Here is a 16,123-nt window from a genome sequence, read left to right as displayed (position 1 = left end):
TGGCACTGCCAGCTCCCCTCTCCTCCCTTCCCAACATGCAGGGAAGCATTCCCCCCAAGGACAGCCAGGTTTTCATTAGATAATAACACAGGTTGTTTTAAACTGAACAACTGCTGAGCCTGGTGTGCAATGAGGGTTTATTTCTTTGTTTTGCTGAGATATTTTCTCCCTTTGCCAACACTCCCAGAAATATCCTTGCAGGCTGTGCCTCTCATTTTCCCCAGGATTTTCTGAGGATCCCAGAGAACAGAACTCTTTTTACCTGAAGTCACCTTTCTGTCACAAGATCCAGGCAGGAGACACAAAGGACCTCAGGAATTTAAACTTCTTTGGTGTTGTGCTCAACACAGCCGAGCAAGAAATCACGCTGGCCCCGAAGTTCTCCGAGCTAGGCTGTGCTATTTAAAACGAATTTCATCCTAATGGAGCCGAAAATAAAACAACGTGTGGAAGGAGATTTCAGAGTATCCTCGGTTGGATCAGGGATTCGGGAGAAGGAGGAAAAAGCTGCAAATCCAACCAAAGAGCACCCTCTCCTGGACACGCACCGAGCCGAGCATCCCATCCCTGCTGCTCCTCGGGGACAGGGAAATATCTCCTGGACAACACGGAAAATACCCATCCCTTTTTGTTCTTCCCTCTGATTTCTACTAAACCATGAAGAAATGACCAGAAGCAGGGGCTCAGCTCGCTGTGAAGGGAGATGTGAGTTATGCAAGGGTCATTTCCAGGTTTTGTGGTTACTGGGAGAGCTTTCAGGTGGGTCACGCAGCAGATCGGGGTTAATCTTTTCTGTATCATTTCTGTATCATTTTCTGTATCATTTTCTGTATCCAACAGACGCTTCATCTGGATCTATTTCCAAGGTGATCATAAAAAAGATTTTTTTTTCCACTATAGAAAAATAGCTTGTGGAGATACATTTTATTTTGAGGTGCTTTAAGAGAAAATATCTTGTATGTATTTGATATTCTGCTTATTTCAGGAAGATGCTCTTCAGTTTCTGCTTCTTGACCAAATAGGTTTGATGGTGAAGTTTCCAATTTCAACAATTAAAAGCTGCTCTCCATGAACACTCTGCCACATTCTCTGAAATTCACAGATGAATGAATTTTTACAGGATTCCTGGAAAGCAAACACATCTGACCACAGGGAATATTAGCCTGATAAAGATTTAATTGTAAAATGACAACGAGCAGCAGTTGAAGTTCAGATAGTATTTCCCTGGCTGTCATTTCTGTGTGCAGACATTATTCTAATAGCAAACCCTCTCATCTTTGTTACCCTTTTCGTGATCTTTTCAGTGCCTGAAAAAGTCAAGTACCAATATCTTGTGGCACGAACACAAAGCCTTTTTTCACAAAGATTATATTTTCTTTCTTTTTTTTTTTTGCAGTGGGTGACACAGAGTTCATGAATAGCAGCATTGAGTTGTGATACCAAACCAAAATCCTATTATTATTATTATTATTATTATTATTATTATTATTATTATTATTTCACACCAGGGCTGACCAAGACACATACCTGCTAACTAAGGACCAGCAAATTGGATTTTTTTAGCTAAAATATCCCAGGATGTTCTCCACAACAGAAGTGTGTTCACATAGCTCAAATTAATTTCTGATGAAGAACTGTGCAGTCACACTAGTTCTCTGTGCCATGTCTGAGTAAATTAAAATCTGCACACAAAGAAAGAATTTCCTACACTTTGTTTATCATTCTAACAATGTTAAATGTCATCAGCAGTAGCATAAATAGGGATTCAACTCCTGCTCACCTGGATAACCCCACTAAACTCAGAACAGGACTTCCCTTCCTGTAGCTCCAGGGGTATTTAGTAACTGATGGATAATTCTGGAGCACAAAAGGAATTCTTTTTACCTGCCTGCAGTTCGTTTAGCTGAGGCAGCTCTGTCAGTCAGAAGCTGCACAGGGCTGCTCCAACAACCAAGAAATGAGAATCCTCCTGTCACTGGCCATGGGACAGCCCTTGCTCTGACCCCAAAATGGAATTGTGTGGCACAGACAGGCACAGCTTGTCCTGGAATCCTTCTGCAAGCACAGCCCTTGTGAAGGATGGTGAGATTTACACAGCAAAACTGAAGCAGAAGATTATTTTTTGTAAGCTTGGGAGTGCATGGATTAATAAATCCTGCTTGTCCCAGCTCTTAGGAATTCCATTCTGTCTAAATTTCAGTTTTGTTTTCTCCTTTCCCCCCCCAGTGGAGCTGAACCTGGGAACAGCATCACTCAAAGGCTCGTTAGTTTGATGAAGTGGCAAAAGTGACTCCAGCTCCCGTGGGCACTCCCAGCCTCGAAACATTTACACATCCCAAGGGAATTCTGAAAAACACCACCAAGTCTTTAGGTACTGAATCACAGGCAACTATTTTGAATCTTTAATTTTTTTTTTCTGCATTCTTTTCTATGAGGATGTCAGAACTAAAATATGGAATATGCTTTTCCCACTTGGTTCCTATTACTTGTAAAGCATTCAAAAGCTTCCAGAATAAAATTACCTCTATGCCCTGCCAGGGAGCAGGCAGAGCTCCATGGAGTATCAAGGGAGTCCCTCTGCTGGTGTTGCTTTCCATTTTTAACCCAAATATAATCATAAAAATGACTAAATGTGAGACTGGAGCTGTACAGCCTTGGATTCAGCATTTATTTGTTATCATGTTCTTCCCGGAGGGGTTTTACTGTACTTTCATATTTATACAAAAAGTGCTGAAATAGATTCCATAAATTAAGGAGTTCATTTTCAGGTGTGACACATTCATCATCTCCACCATCATCATCATGTGAGTTTGTTTTAAAACTTTGCTCATATGAGAGCAGACAATTTGCATTTAGGAAGAAAAAAAACCAAAACCAAACAACAACATTTGAGAGAGAAATGCAAAGAGATAAGAGGTGCAGGAAGCAGAATTCACTCTGAAATGACATCCCTTACTTTTCTATCCCAACTGCACATTTTCCATGGGGGGAAAGGCACTGGGGCACATTTAACCCCATAAATGCCTGAGATTTCCCCTGGGTGGATTCAGGTCTGTGCCCTGACAGTGAAGAATTAAACAACTCAAGACAAAAACACATTTCTATTTTGTTCCACTGTTCATTTGAGGCTTAATCACAGTTGTCAATGTGCTATTGCAGTGAATAACATTTTCATATCGAGTTATTTTACAGTTCCTGCAGCAGAAAGGAATATCTTAGGAATATCTGATTGCTTTGGCTTTATTTATTGTACAGGAAAGCAATGATATTGAAAATATTGTATAAACAGCAAATACACTGAGCAGCAAAACCCCTACCCTGCATTATGAATTGAAATGACATTATTTTAAAACACTTGAAAAAAATCATAATTATATGTTCTCAACAGAGACAAATTACCAATTATTTTAACATAATTAATTTGAGCTCAGAGCATTTATGTTGCTGTGTGTGTCATTATCCATCAAAATGCTAAAAATTGGGGGTTGAATATTTAAGTTTTTTCCTCCAAATCTGTCATTTATTTTCCTCCACCTTCAATACCTGAAAGGTTTAATTCCAATTGACATTTCAGTTTGTTGTCTGCACCCCTAGGTCACATTTCCAAGCTCACTTGTGATGATCTTGCACCAGGGCCTTCAAGAGAGAGCTCTCCCTCCTCAGTGACCTCAGGCTTGGAACCAAGTTTCTGTTTTTTCTATGATACTGATGGGTTTTGAGGAGATTTTTTTTGTATCTCATTGGTATATCCTGATCATTTATTCATTTATACTGCTGATTCATGTGTTTTTCCTCTTTCCCTTTTCAATGCACCCTCCTCCACGTGCTGTGCAGGCAAAGGGAACGATGATGAGTGCTGTGGTGTTCCAAGGGTCAGGGTTTGTTCTCCAGCTGGATGAACAGGTACCTCCCTTCCAGCACCTGGGCAGGTTTGGGCTGGCTTTTCTCTGAGCTCAGGGTGGGATCTGCTGCTCCTGTGTGCTCTGGGGTGACAGGAGATGGATGGGAGCTCTGCATGAAGGCAAAAGTCCACCCATTTCTTGTAGTCCTGTCTCCAGGAGAGCACTGAGGCCACAGCTGTCCAAACTGCGCCAGGGAATGCCAGTCTCCGAGGCTCTGATGAGCTCTGACTTCTTTATGCCTCTGATTTTTTTCCCCTTGTCTCTCCTGATTGACATTTGTCTGTTCTGGGCCGTGTTTGCTTGCACTGCACTTGTGGGGAGCCCGGAGCAGTGCAGTATTTTCATGTCAGCCGGGTTAAGGGTGAGGAACATTACACATGCACACTGATTTATGCCTCAGAGGCTGCAAATCGTGTCAAGTGTGATCTCAGCACAGCTCTGCTCCATGACTCAAGTGCCTGGTGCAATGTTACACTCGCAGACATCAATCCTCAGCCAGGCAAGGGAGAGCTCCTCCAGAGCATCCATAAAGTCCTGGGCTGGGAGAGTTATTAGTTATTCATGAGGCAATAATGGTGTTTGCAATGTTCATGCCAAAGCCAGAATCCCATAACCACTGAGGCTGGAAAAGATGTCCAAGCTGGGCCTGATCCCCACAGAGCTCTGAGTGCCACCTCCAGCCCTTCCTGGGACACCTCCAGGGATGGGGATCCAAACCATCCTGGGCAGCCTCTGCCAAAGCCTGAGCACCCTTTCCATGGGGAAATTCCTCCTGATGTCCAACCTGAGCCTCTCCAGCACATCTTCTCATCCTGGTCCTTCTACAGTTCTGTTTTGTAGGGCCACGTGTCAGGACAGCTGTGGACAGCTCCTGGCTCTGAAAGCTGCTGCTCTCCCAAAGGCTTGCGGCAATTTCTCCAGTATTTCAAGCTCTGTGTTTGTTGAAGTCACTACCAGTGACTGGTTTTTCTTCTTCTGACCATCCCTGTAAAACAAAGCTCAGAGAGAGGGATATGACAGTCAGAATTCCCTTGGGACACCAAAGGCTCGACCCTCAGACCTGCTGCTGGGGTGTGCCTCTCCCTCTGCTTTTAACCATGACCTGCAAACCCTTCCCAGCACAGCCACCACCAAAATCCAGGAACCCCTGTGATGGTGCTCATGTAAATCTCCTGTATGTTAATTTAACACATCCCACCAGTACTGTCCGATTAATATACAGCAAATATTGCACCAGACATGCTGGGGGTGGAGGCTGGGGCAGGGCACGGCTCTGGGGCTCAGGCTGGGGCTAGGCACGGTTCTGGGGCTCAGGCCGGGCTCTGGGGTTCAGGCTGGGGCTAGGCACGGCTCAGGGGCTCAGGCCGGGCTCTGGGATTCAGGCTGGGGCTAGGCACGGCTCTGGCGTTCAGGCTGGGCTCTGGGATTCAGGTTAGAGGTGTGGACAAGGCTCTGGGGTTTGGACAGGGCAGGGTTTGGGGTTCAGGCTGGAGGTGTGGGCACGGCTCAGGGTTTAGACTTGGGCCGGGCACAGCTCTGGGGCTCAGGGGTTCAGGCCGGGCTCTGGGGCTCAGGCCGGGGCCAGGCACGGCTCAGGGTTTAACGCCGCCGTTCCGCCGCCTCAGGCCGCTCAGGGCCGGCACCGCCGCAGCCTCACGGCCGGAACTGAGCATGCTCGGTTCCCGCACATCCGCCGGCGCCCGGCGGCCGAGCAGCGCGGAGCGGGGGCCGGGGCCGGGGCCGGGCCGGGGCTCGGCCCGCGCAGGAGGCGGCGGCGGGGCCGCCATGAACCGCGGCGGGGCGGGGGCGGCGCCCGCCTTCCCCGGCCCCGTGCAGTGTAAGTGCTGCGCCATGCGCGCTCCGGGGCCCGCGCCGCGCCAGCGCCGCGGAGCCGGGGCCTGCCCGGGCCCCGAAACATGAGTAGCGCATGAAGCGGGCGGGAGCGGAGCCCGGGAACCTGGCTGGGGGGCGGGGGGGAACCCGGGAACCTGCGTGAGCGCCGCGGGCACCGGGCGGGCAGCGGGGCCGGAGCGGGGCCGGGCACCGGACACCGGGCACGTACCGGGCACCGGACACTGCTCCACGGTGGTCCGTGGATCCTGGGCGATGGCCCGCGTGTGCCCGGTAGCGGTCCATGGATCCTGGGGGAAGGATGCTCCATAGGCGGTGGTCCATGGATCCTGGGGGATTGTCCACGCTCCATGGGCACTGGGTGGTGTCCGTGTGTCCTGGGGGATTGTCCACACTCCGTGGTCACTGGACAGTGGTGGCCGTGTGCCCCAGGCACTGATCCGTGGTCACTGGGTGGTGTCCGTGTGTCCCGGGGGAAGTCCACACTCCGAGGTGTCCGTGTGTCCCGGGGGACTGTCCACACTCCATGGTGTCCGTGTGTCCTGGGGGATTGTCCACACTCCATGGTGTCCGTGTGTCCTGGGGGACTGTCCGCACTCCGTGCTGTCCGTGTGTCCCGGGGGAAGTCCACACTCCGAGGTGTCCGTGTGTCCTGGGGGATTGTCCACACTCCATGGTGTCCGTGTGTCCTGGGGGACTGTCCGCTCTCCGTGCTGTCCGTGTGTCCCGGGCAATGTCCACACTCCGAGGTGTCCGTGTGTCCTGGGGGACTGTCCGCACTCCGTGCTGTCCGTGTGTCCTGGGGGATTGTCCGCACTCCGAGGTGTCCGTGTGTCCCAAGGGATTGTCCGCACTCCGTGGTGTCCGTGTGTCCCGGGGGACTGTCCGCACTCCGTGGTGTCCGTGTGTCCCGGGGGACTGTCCGCACTCCGTGCTGTCCGTGTGTCCCGGGGGACTGTCCACACTCCGTGGTGTCCGTGTGTCCCGGGGGAATGTCCGCACTCCGTGCTGTCCGTGTGTCCCGGGGGACTGTCCGCACTCTGTGCTGTCCGTGTGTCCCCGGAGGGCTCCGTGCAGCGATCCCGCAGCACTGGGCGAGTGTCCCCGCGGGACCCCGAGCCCTGCGGGGGTGCGTGCCCGCAGCTCGGATGTCTCTGTGCCACCTGGGGCAGTGTCACCTGGGGCTGTGCCACCTGGGGCAGTGTCACCCCGAGCTGAGCGTGCCGTGTCCCCGCAGTCCCCGGCAGCACCACGGTGCTGGTGGAGCTGACCCCCGACATCCACATCTGCGGCATCTGCAAGCAGCAGTTCAACAACCTGGACGCCTTCGTGGGGCACAAGCAGAGCGGCTGCCAGCTCACCAGTGCCACGGCCGGGGCCACCAGCACCGTCCAGTTCGTGTCCGAGGAGACCGTGCCAAGCACACAGGCTCAGAACACGAGCAGGGCCATCGCCTCCGAGACACAGACCATCACAGGTACACAAATAGCACAGGTACAGAAACCTGACAGGTACAGAAACAGCACAGGTACAGAAACAGCACAGGTACAGAAACCTGACAGGTGTACAGACCATCACAGGTACAGAAACATCACAGGTACAGAAACAGCACAGGTACACAGACAGCACCGGTACAGAAACCTGACAGGTGTACAGATCATCACAGGTACAGAAACCTGACAGGTGTACAGACCATCACAGGTGTACAGACCATCACAGGTGTACAGACCATCACAGGTACAGAAACCTGACAGGTACAGAAACCTGACAGGTACAGAAACATCACAGGTACAGAAACAGCACAGGTACAGAAACCTGACAGGTATACAGACCATCACAGGTACAGATACAGCACAGGAACACAGACACCACAGGTGTACAGACCGTCACAGGTACAGAAACATCACAGGTACAGCAACCTGACAGGTACAGAAACCTGACAGGTACAGAAACATCACAGGTACACAAAGAGCACAGGTACAGAAACCTGACAGGTGTACAGACCATCTCAGGTACACAAACATCACAGGTACACAGACCATCAAAGGTACCCAAACCAACTCAGGAACACAAACCTCACAGGTACCCAAACCATCTCAGGTACCCAAACCATCTCAGGTATACAAACCTAACAGGTACCCAAACATCACAGGTACACAAACATCACAGGTACACGAACCTAACAGTTGTAGAGACCATCACAGGGTACACAAACTCACAGGTACCCAAACCCTACAGGTACCCAGCCATCCCAGGCACCACCATGTCACCTGCCAGGTGCCAGCCCTCTGTCCCTGTGTCCCCATGACCCAGGGAAAGAAGAGTTTTCACATCAGCTGTCACGTAGCCAAGGCAATGAAATAATGCTGTGCTGCTTTCTTGGTTTTGTTATAGCAATAGTTGCTTGATTTACTAATTGAGATACAAGTTCTCTCAGAGAATTGCTCAAGTCTGTTGTGTTGTGGGACCAGCTCATGAAAATTAATTTAAATTGTCGATACTTATGGAAAATAAGTAATTACTACGCATTTTATTTTTTTAAGAGCACTCTCAATGGAAAACAGCCCCAGAATTGCTGTCAGGCACCCATCCAGACCTTTTTATGTGTGAACACTGCATTCCCTAACATTGCTCCCACAACTAATTGGCAGGAAAAATATTACTCAAAATTTCTGCCTGTGTGAGGACTCGAGTGAGATCCCGATCCTGGAGACATTTAAATAAAACTAGGATTTTGTTCCGTGTGTGAAGGTTTGCCCTTCTATATATAGTTTTGTTTTATTTTGGTGTGGGACCTTGCTAAACCTCAAATTACTTGACTCTAATTTGGATAGACAGATTAAGGCAGGGAGTCTGGAAGAGCAGTGAAACAAACTGAATTCAGGGACCACTTCCAGGAATTTTTGTATTATAATCCTTTAACTCAGTGTGGGTTTTGGGTGAGTCATTTTCTGCTTCATATTTACTCATCTTTCAAATGAGGACAGTTCTATCCATTTGCCCTTTTGGGCTATAATGTTGTTTAATTGATTTAAAAGCTGCTACTTTGGCAGAGATATTTTCACCTGTTATTCTTGTGAGTAACAGCTAAAAACAGTAGAGTTGAAAGAGGCTGAACTTTTTGAACAATTACAGAAATAATTTGTGTGATCCATCTTGACAACATTTGCCATATAAATAATGATATTTTTTCTCGTTTGGGCTATAACACAGAGTTGAAAAACAAATACATCTTTATTTGGTATTTGGAAGAGAAAAACCTTTTTCCTTTCCTTCTCCCGCAGGTAAATAGGAGGAACAGGAGTGTTGCTGGGGGAAAAAAAATAATAATAGAGAATTCAAAACTAGACAGTAATTAGTTTTTTTTTTTAATCTGATTAGAGAAGTTAATGCTATCACATGAAATTTTTTGTGTTTAGTTTCTGCCCCAGAGTTTGTGTTTGAGCATGGCTACCAAACCTACCTGCCCAGTGAGAGCACAGAGCCTCCAGCTGCTGCTGCTGTCTCTACACCACCAAAAGCCAAGTCCAAGAAAAACTCATCCTCAGTGCCACTGAAGAAACTCAGCTGCCTGTACCCAGGTGAGATGGGCATTTACCTTCTGCCTTTTCTTTGAACCTGGAGAGCTCTCCTGTGCTGGCACAGGGGAGATTTGATACCTGCAGCACTTCTGGAGTGAGTTGCCTCTAAGGGGAAGCATTAGGAAACTCAAGTTCACAGGTGAAAAGCTCACTGTTTTAAGTAGATGTGAGTAAATAAGATTAATTAATTTTCTGTTAACAGTGAATTTTAAAGAAAACACTGTTGAAAATAAACAAGTCCAGAAAATGGCGATGTATTTTTATTATTTTGCTAGATTTTCCTTGAATTTAATGATCCTTATCCTCCTGTTGTCAGGTTGTCAGTTCAAGACTTCCTACGGCATGAAGGACTTGGAACGTCACCGGCGAACACACACAGGTTTGTGTTCCTGTATTTTCTTTGGGGTTGGTTTCCTCCTTTCAGCTTTTTCACAAAAGCCATTTTCCTATGAAGTAATGTCTCTGTGAACAGGATGTGGACGTGTCTGTACTTTCTGGTATTGTCCTGCCTGGCCTGAGCACTGGGACATGCCCTGCCCTGGCCCAGCTGGGACACTGGAGGCTGATTTGGGGCACAGTTGAATTTCTGAGTGCACTCACCTGCTTTGCTCTTTTTATTAAAGCAATTCCATTATTTTAGCTCCCAATTTCAGAGCTGCAAAGGGAGAAGGCTCCAAAGGCTCTGCCTGATGAGCAGCTCCTACCAATGAGTCCCTTTCCTGGTCAGCTGTTGTGTTTTATTTCTTTTTTGTCAGGGTCAGGATTAAATTTTTGTTTGGATTGAGATGTTTATTAGTTTTAATTTATATCACAGTTTCACAAACTGTGAGTTTTATAGTACTTGAAGCTAACAATTTAAAAATGGAGCCATATTTCTCTTTTTATAAGGCTTTTTAAGGATAAACTGTTTAATTAAGAAATTATACTTAAATTATTTTTACTTTTAACTTAATAATTAACCACCTGTGGACTTTTTAATCTAATTATAAAATACTGTAAGGGATTTGTTGCACCACACCTTTCTATTCAGCTACACACCTGTGATTTCAACTCCATCACTCAAATTTGGAAGCCTTCTCCAAGGCCTCAAGTCAAAAGCAGTGTTCTGCTGGGGTCAGTGTCAGAAAACACAGAAAGCTCAAAACTGCCAGGCTTCAGGGTTCCAATGAAATACTATTTAGATTTATGAAGAAGAAGGCAAAAAAGAAGGACAAACTTCTGCCTTAAAACTTTTATCTTGTTATATTTTAAAACTTTAAATTCTACATTTTCCACTGTGTAACATTACACATTTTTATTCCAACTACCCACCTACAATCTCAGTTTTATTCTTTAAGTTTGAAAGCTTTCTTCACGGCCTCAGGTCAAACACAGCATTTCCTTGGGGGTCAGTGTTATCAGCACAGAAAGTCTCAAATTCTCAGTGAGCAGGCTTCCAACAGGCAGTATTCAGTGTGTGCTTTGTGCTCTCTGCTTTCTGCACCTCTGAGTGTGTGAGTGCTGCCCTTGCAGGAGACAAACCCCACAAGTGCGAGGTGTGCAGCAAGTGCTTCAGCCGCAAGGACAAACTGAAGATGCACATGCGCTCGCACACGGGGGAGAAGCCCTACAAGTGCAAGCACTGCGAGTACACGGCAGCCGACAGCAGCAGCCTCAACAAGCACCAGCGCATCCACTCCAACGAGCGCCCCTTCAAGTGCCAGATCTGCCCCTACGCCAGCCGCAACTCCAGCCAGCTCACCGTGCACCTGCGCTCGCACACAGGTGGGGTCGTGTTCCCATCCCCTGGGGGTGGGAGCTGGAAGGGCTGCAGGGTCACAGGGATGGTTGTAAGGCATGGACAGGGATTATTTGAGTTCTTGAGTTCCCATTCAAGTGGCAGATCTGCCCCTACGCCAGCCGCAACGCCAGCCAGCTCACCGTGCACCTGCGCTCGCACACAGGTGGGGCTGGCCTCACATCCACTGGGGGTGGGAGCTGGAAGGGTTGGAGAGTCACAGGGATGATTGTAAGGCATGGACAGGTTGTCCTAAAGGGATGATTTGAGTTCCCATTCAAGTGCCAGGTCTGCTTCTATGTCAGCCGCAGCTCCAGCCAGCTCACCGTGCACCTGCGCTCGCACACAGGTGGGGCTGGCCTCACATCCACTGGGGGTGGGAGCTGGAAGGGTTGGAGAGTCACAGGGATGGTTGTAAGTCATAGACAGGTGTCCAGATCCCCAGAAGGGATGATTAAAGTTCCCCTTCAAGTGCCAGATCTGCCCCTGCACTGCAACTCCAGCCAGCTCACCATGCACCTGCACTCACACACAGGTGGGGTCGTGCTCATACCCATGGCTGTAAAGGTTAGAGAGTCACAAACAAGGTTTTATGTCATGTATAGATGTCCAGATCCCCAAAATGGATGATTTGAGTTCCCAAAGAGTTCCCATTCAAGTGCCAGATCTGCCCCTACACCAGCTGCAACTCCAGCCAGCTCACCGTGCACCTGCACTCGCACACAGGTGGGGTCATGCTCATACCCATGGCTGTAAAGGTTAGAGAGTCACAGATGTGGTTTTATGTCATGTATAGATGTCCAGATCCCCAAAAGGGACCATTTGAGTTCTCATTCAAGTACCAGATCTGCCCCTGCACTGCAGCTGCAGCCAGCTCACCATGCCCCTGCGCTTGCACACAGATGGGGTCATGCTCACATCCATGGCTGTAGGAGTTACAGGGTCACAGAGATGATTTTGTCATGGTCAGGTTCCCCAAAAGGGATGATTTGAGTGCTCACACACAGGTGGGGCTGTGCCCTTCTAACCTGGCAGCTGAGCCCTGAGTGAGCACGTAGGAATGCTCATGGCTCTCTGCTGTTTCCAGCAGAATTATATTTCTGTGCCATTCAATATTCCAGTAGTTGGGAAGGGATTTTGGGCTAACCTTTCTTTTTGCTATTTCAGTCTGTTGCATCTTAAGCAGTTGAATTATGCTAAAACTCAAGGGTTAGTTTGGTTGTTTCTTCTATTTCTCCTATTTCTCCAAAATCAATCTTTTTTTTTTTTTTAAAGGACTTTTTTTTTTTAATTTGCTGAAAGGAGGCTCAAGAATTTTGAAAGTAATCATTTTATCCTTGTTAGGTTGCAAAGCTGTCATGCACACACCCAATTTTGAGAGAAAAGTAGGACTGGTATGTAGAATATATTGCTTACTGGAATTAAATTAATAATCCTCTAGAAGGTGAGTGTAATCCCCATTGTTCAGAGAGAGATCATCTTCGCAGAATTACTTGTTGGACCAGTCACTAAACATCAGCTTCCTGTTAATTTGGGTGAAACTACTTTTAGAATTAATAATCCTATGGTCAGACACAAGTTTTTATCTAAATCCTGGTAGTGTCAGTTAGGGATGGGCAGAAATGTAAAGAAATCTGTCTTTAAACAAACAGAACCAGAATTTGTTACATTTTTTTCATATATTGTGCTACCCCGCATATGAAAATTAAGTTATTGAAATATGAACTGAAAAAGCAAAGCAGATAAAAATCTTCATCAGCAAAGCAGATAAAAATTCAGTCGCTGAGTGTGCAGCTGAGGCTGTAAAATAAACTAGATGAACAAACAGTGCATCTTCATTAATAAAGTCTGTTTAATACAGATAGCACACCATGTATCTCAATTATTAAACAGATACATGGATTAGCACAGTAGGCCACAACTTGATTTGAAAAATATGCAGCTAAATCTATGACATATGTAGCTGGATAAGCAAATTATGCAAAATTATACAGCTCTCACAAACTCTATAAAATATTAACTTCTAAAATAAATCAGCCATTTGCAGTTTGATTATTAAAGAGGATAAATGCTTGTTGAACTGAATACACTTTCTTTTTCCTCCTCTCACCAAGAGTGTCTTAGAACCTAATAACACAATTCTTCCACTTGATCAAAATAATGCTTACCTAAAGACTTCATGCTCAGGAACTTTAGAGAAATTACAGTAATTTCACGATTATAAGCCGCACCATTTTGACTAAAATTTTGGTCTGAACCCAAAGTGCGGCTTATAATCAGGTGTGGTTTATAATCATGAAATTACTGTAATTATTTAGTTAGGTTGCTAAGTTTGCTTTGGGTTTTTTTAATGGCTTTAGAACAGACTCACTGGAATTGATTGGGGATTAGCACAGCTCCACGTTAATATTGTGACAGCAACCTGAAAAATACAGAAAATGCAAAATGATTTAGATCTGAGTGTGTCAGAGCAGGTGATAATCCTGTCAGGAGATTTCTGTTGACTCTGAGGATGCTCTGGCTGCTGCTGTCCCCTGTCACCTGCGGGTTCTCTCGGCAGGGGATGCCCCTTTCCAGTGCCAGATGTGCCCCGCCAAGTTCAAGATCAACTCGGACCTGAAGCGGCACCTGCGGGTGCACTCGGGGGAGAAGCCCTACAAGTGCGAGTTCTGCGAGGTGCGCTGCGCCATGAAGGGCAACCTCAAATCCCACGTGCGCATCAAGCACAGCATGGAGAACACCCTCAAGTGCCCCGAGTGCGACTTCCAGTGCGGCAACAAGACCAGCCTGAGGCACCACATCCGCGGCCACCAGCCCGAGCAGCCCGTCAAGTGCTCCGAGTGCAGCTACTCGTGCTCCAGCAAGGCGGCCCTCAAGGTGCACGAGCGCATCCACGGCAAGGAGAGGCCCTTCAAGTGCGAGTTCTGCAGCTTCGACACCAAGCAGCGCAGCAACCTCACCACGCACGTCCGCAAGGCCCACGGGGACAAGGCCAAGGGCAAGAAGCTGGACAGGAAGGAAGGAGAGAGGCCCAAGCAGGGCGGCTCCAGGCAGGTGGCCAAGCTGGACGCCAAGAAGGCCTTCAAGTGCGACCTGTGCGACGCGTCCTTCGTGCGGGAGGACTCCCTGCGCAGCCACAAGAAGCAGCACAGCCTGTACGGCGGCTCCAAGGGCAGCGAGCTGGCCGTGCTGCAGCTGCAGATGGATCCCGGCCGCCAGCCCAGCGCCCCCATCACCGTCAGCCACCTCCAGGTGCCGCTCCAGGCCGCTCAGGTGTCCCCGTACAACGAGGGCAGAGTCAAGATCATCGTGGGCCACCAGGTGCCTCAGGCCAGCGGCCTGGTGCAGGCCGCCTCCGTGAACGTGGTGCCGCCCGCCCTGCTGGGCCCGGGCCAGGACGAGGTGCTGGCCGGCGGCCGCCTGCAGCTGCTGGGCCAGGTGAGCGTGCTGGCCCCAGCCCCGGCTGCGGTGGCCACGGGGGATGCAGGGCCGGGGACAGAGCCGGCCGTGCTGCTGAGCACGCAGGAGCAGGGCGAGGGCAGCGCCCTGCACCAGGCCCTGCTCCCCGCGGCTGCCCCCGGCCACGAGCCCCCCGCCGGCCAGGCCTTCATCGCCAGCTCCGCCATCAGCTGCTCCGACCTGGAGGGGCTCAACGCCCTCATCCAGGAGGGAGCCGCCGAGGTGACCGTGGTCAGCGACGGCGGGCAGAGCATCACCGTGTCCACGGCCGCTCCTCCTCCTCCCATCTTCTCGTCCTCCTCACACGCAGAGGGCCCCAAGCAGAGCTATTCCATCATCCAGAGCGGGGCTCACACAGCCCTGCTGTGTCCTGCAGACTCCATCCCTGACTAGCACAGGGCTGCTCCGGGCCCTGCTCTCTGCTGGGGCACTGCTGAGCCTGCCAGGAATGCACAGGAGCAGCTGAATGCAGGATTTGGCCTCCAGAAACAAATACCTTCCACTCCCACGCTGGATTTGTACACTGAAGGGAGCAGCCTGTGTGTGACAAGGAGGATGTGTTTGTATTTCTGTGCCTGTGCTCCTTGGGAAATCAAAGCAGCTGTTGCCAGTGTCCCCAAGCAGTGACACCCTCTAAGCAAGGCTCTTGTGTGTGCTGCATGGAAGAACTCCTCACCTTGTGCTGAGTTACCTCCAGAGCAGCTTTGTTTGATGCTCACACAGAACCACAATGACCTGAGCCGTTCTGGAGTTGAACAGAATGTCAGTTCTGTGCTCTGGCTGCATTCCCTGCTCCTGGCTGAGCTCTGAGCCCCCACTGCTGGCCCTGCTCCAGCCCAGCTGAGCTTTGGGGGGCTGCTCCTCGGTGTCTGGAGCAGTTGGTAGCACCTGGCACCTGAAAGGCTCATGCAGAGACCAGGTGGTTGTTTTAGAAAGCAAAACGATGTTGTCCCTCTCTCAGTAGTAACTAACTTTGTTAGCAACAACACAAATTCTCTCTGGCATGGTGATGGCTGTCAGAGGTGCCTGTGAATTAAAGAGCAAAACAACTGGAAATATATTTTTTACAAACACTACTTACCTGTTGTTTTTATTTTGCTGCTGCCTGTTGGGAGTTGCATGGGTGTTAAAAGTGAATAACAGCTTGGGTCTTCATTTCACATTAAAGGAAATTATTGAATTTAATTCAATTTTTATTTTTTTAAATCTAATCCAAGATCTGTCACTCCAGCAGGAATTCAGGTTGGATCACGAGGAGATGATAATTTAATATTATATTTATAATAATATTATATATACACTCATATATATATTATTATACTAATAATATTATATATACTTATATATTTATAATAAATATTATTATATTTATAATTTATTATGGACATTTCTCTGATGGAAGAATTCCAGGCTGTATTTTGAACTATGCAAAGGTCCCACAAAGTAAAAGCAATGAATTTTCCATCCCCAGTGGTGGAGGTGAGCTCTGCAGGCAGGGTTTCCTCAGCTCCCAGTCTCCTGTGCCATCCATAGGTGGTGCCAGAGGCCCAGGG

General features: G+C 48.5%; 1 protein-coding gene and 1 long non-coding RNA gene across 2 annotated transcripts; both read left to right on the top strand.

Annotated features, from left to right (window-relative positions):
* Positions 1–289: 289 nt before the first annotated feature.
* On the top strand, positions 290–4,596 carry LOC117004435. The gene is made up of 3 exons (XR_004419624.1): positions 290–759; positions 2,227–2,371; positions 3,595–4,596. It is a non-coding gene; the product is annotated as an uncharacterized LOC117004435 (long non-coding RNA).
* Positions 4,597–5,687: 1,091 nt separating this feature from the next.
* On the top strand, positions 5,688–15,646 carry ZFP64 (ZFP64 zinc finger protein). The gene is made up of 6 exons (XM_033075210.1): positions 5,688–5,739; positions 6,991–7,230; positions 9,173–9,334; positions 9,651–9,713; positions 10,847–11,098; positions 13,672–15,646. The coding sequence occupies exons 1-6, from the start codon at positions 5,688–5,690 to the stop codon at positions 14,961–14,963; spliced, it is 2,061 nt and encodes a 686-aa protein (XP_032931101.1). The 3' UTR covers positions 14,964–15,646.
* The last annotated feature ends 477 nt before the right edge of the window (positions 15,647–16,123 follow it).

Source organism: Catharus ustulatus, chromosome 17 (assembly GCF_009819885.2).
Source record: "Catharus ustulatus isolate bCatUst1 chromosome 17, bCatUst1.pri.v2, whole genome shotgun sequence".
Taxonomy (NCBI): domain Eukaryota; kingdom Metazoa; phylum Chordata; class Aves; order Passeriformes; family Turdidae; genus Catharus; species Catharus ustulatus.
Note: the sequence above shows the minus strand (reverse complement) of the source record. Positions and strands in the feature narration are given on the sequence as shown.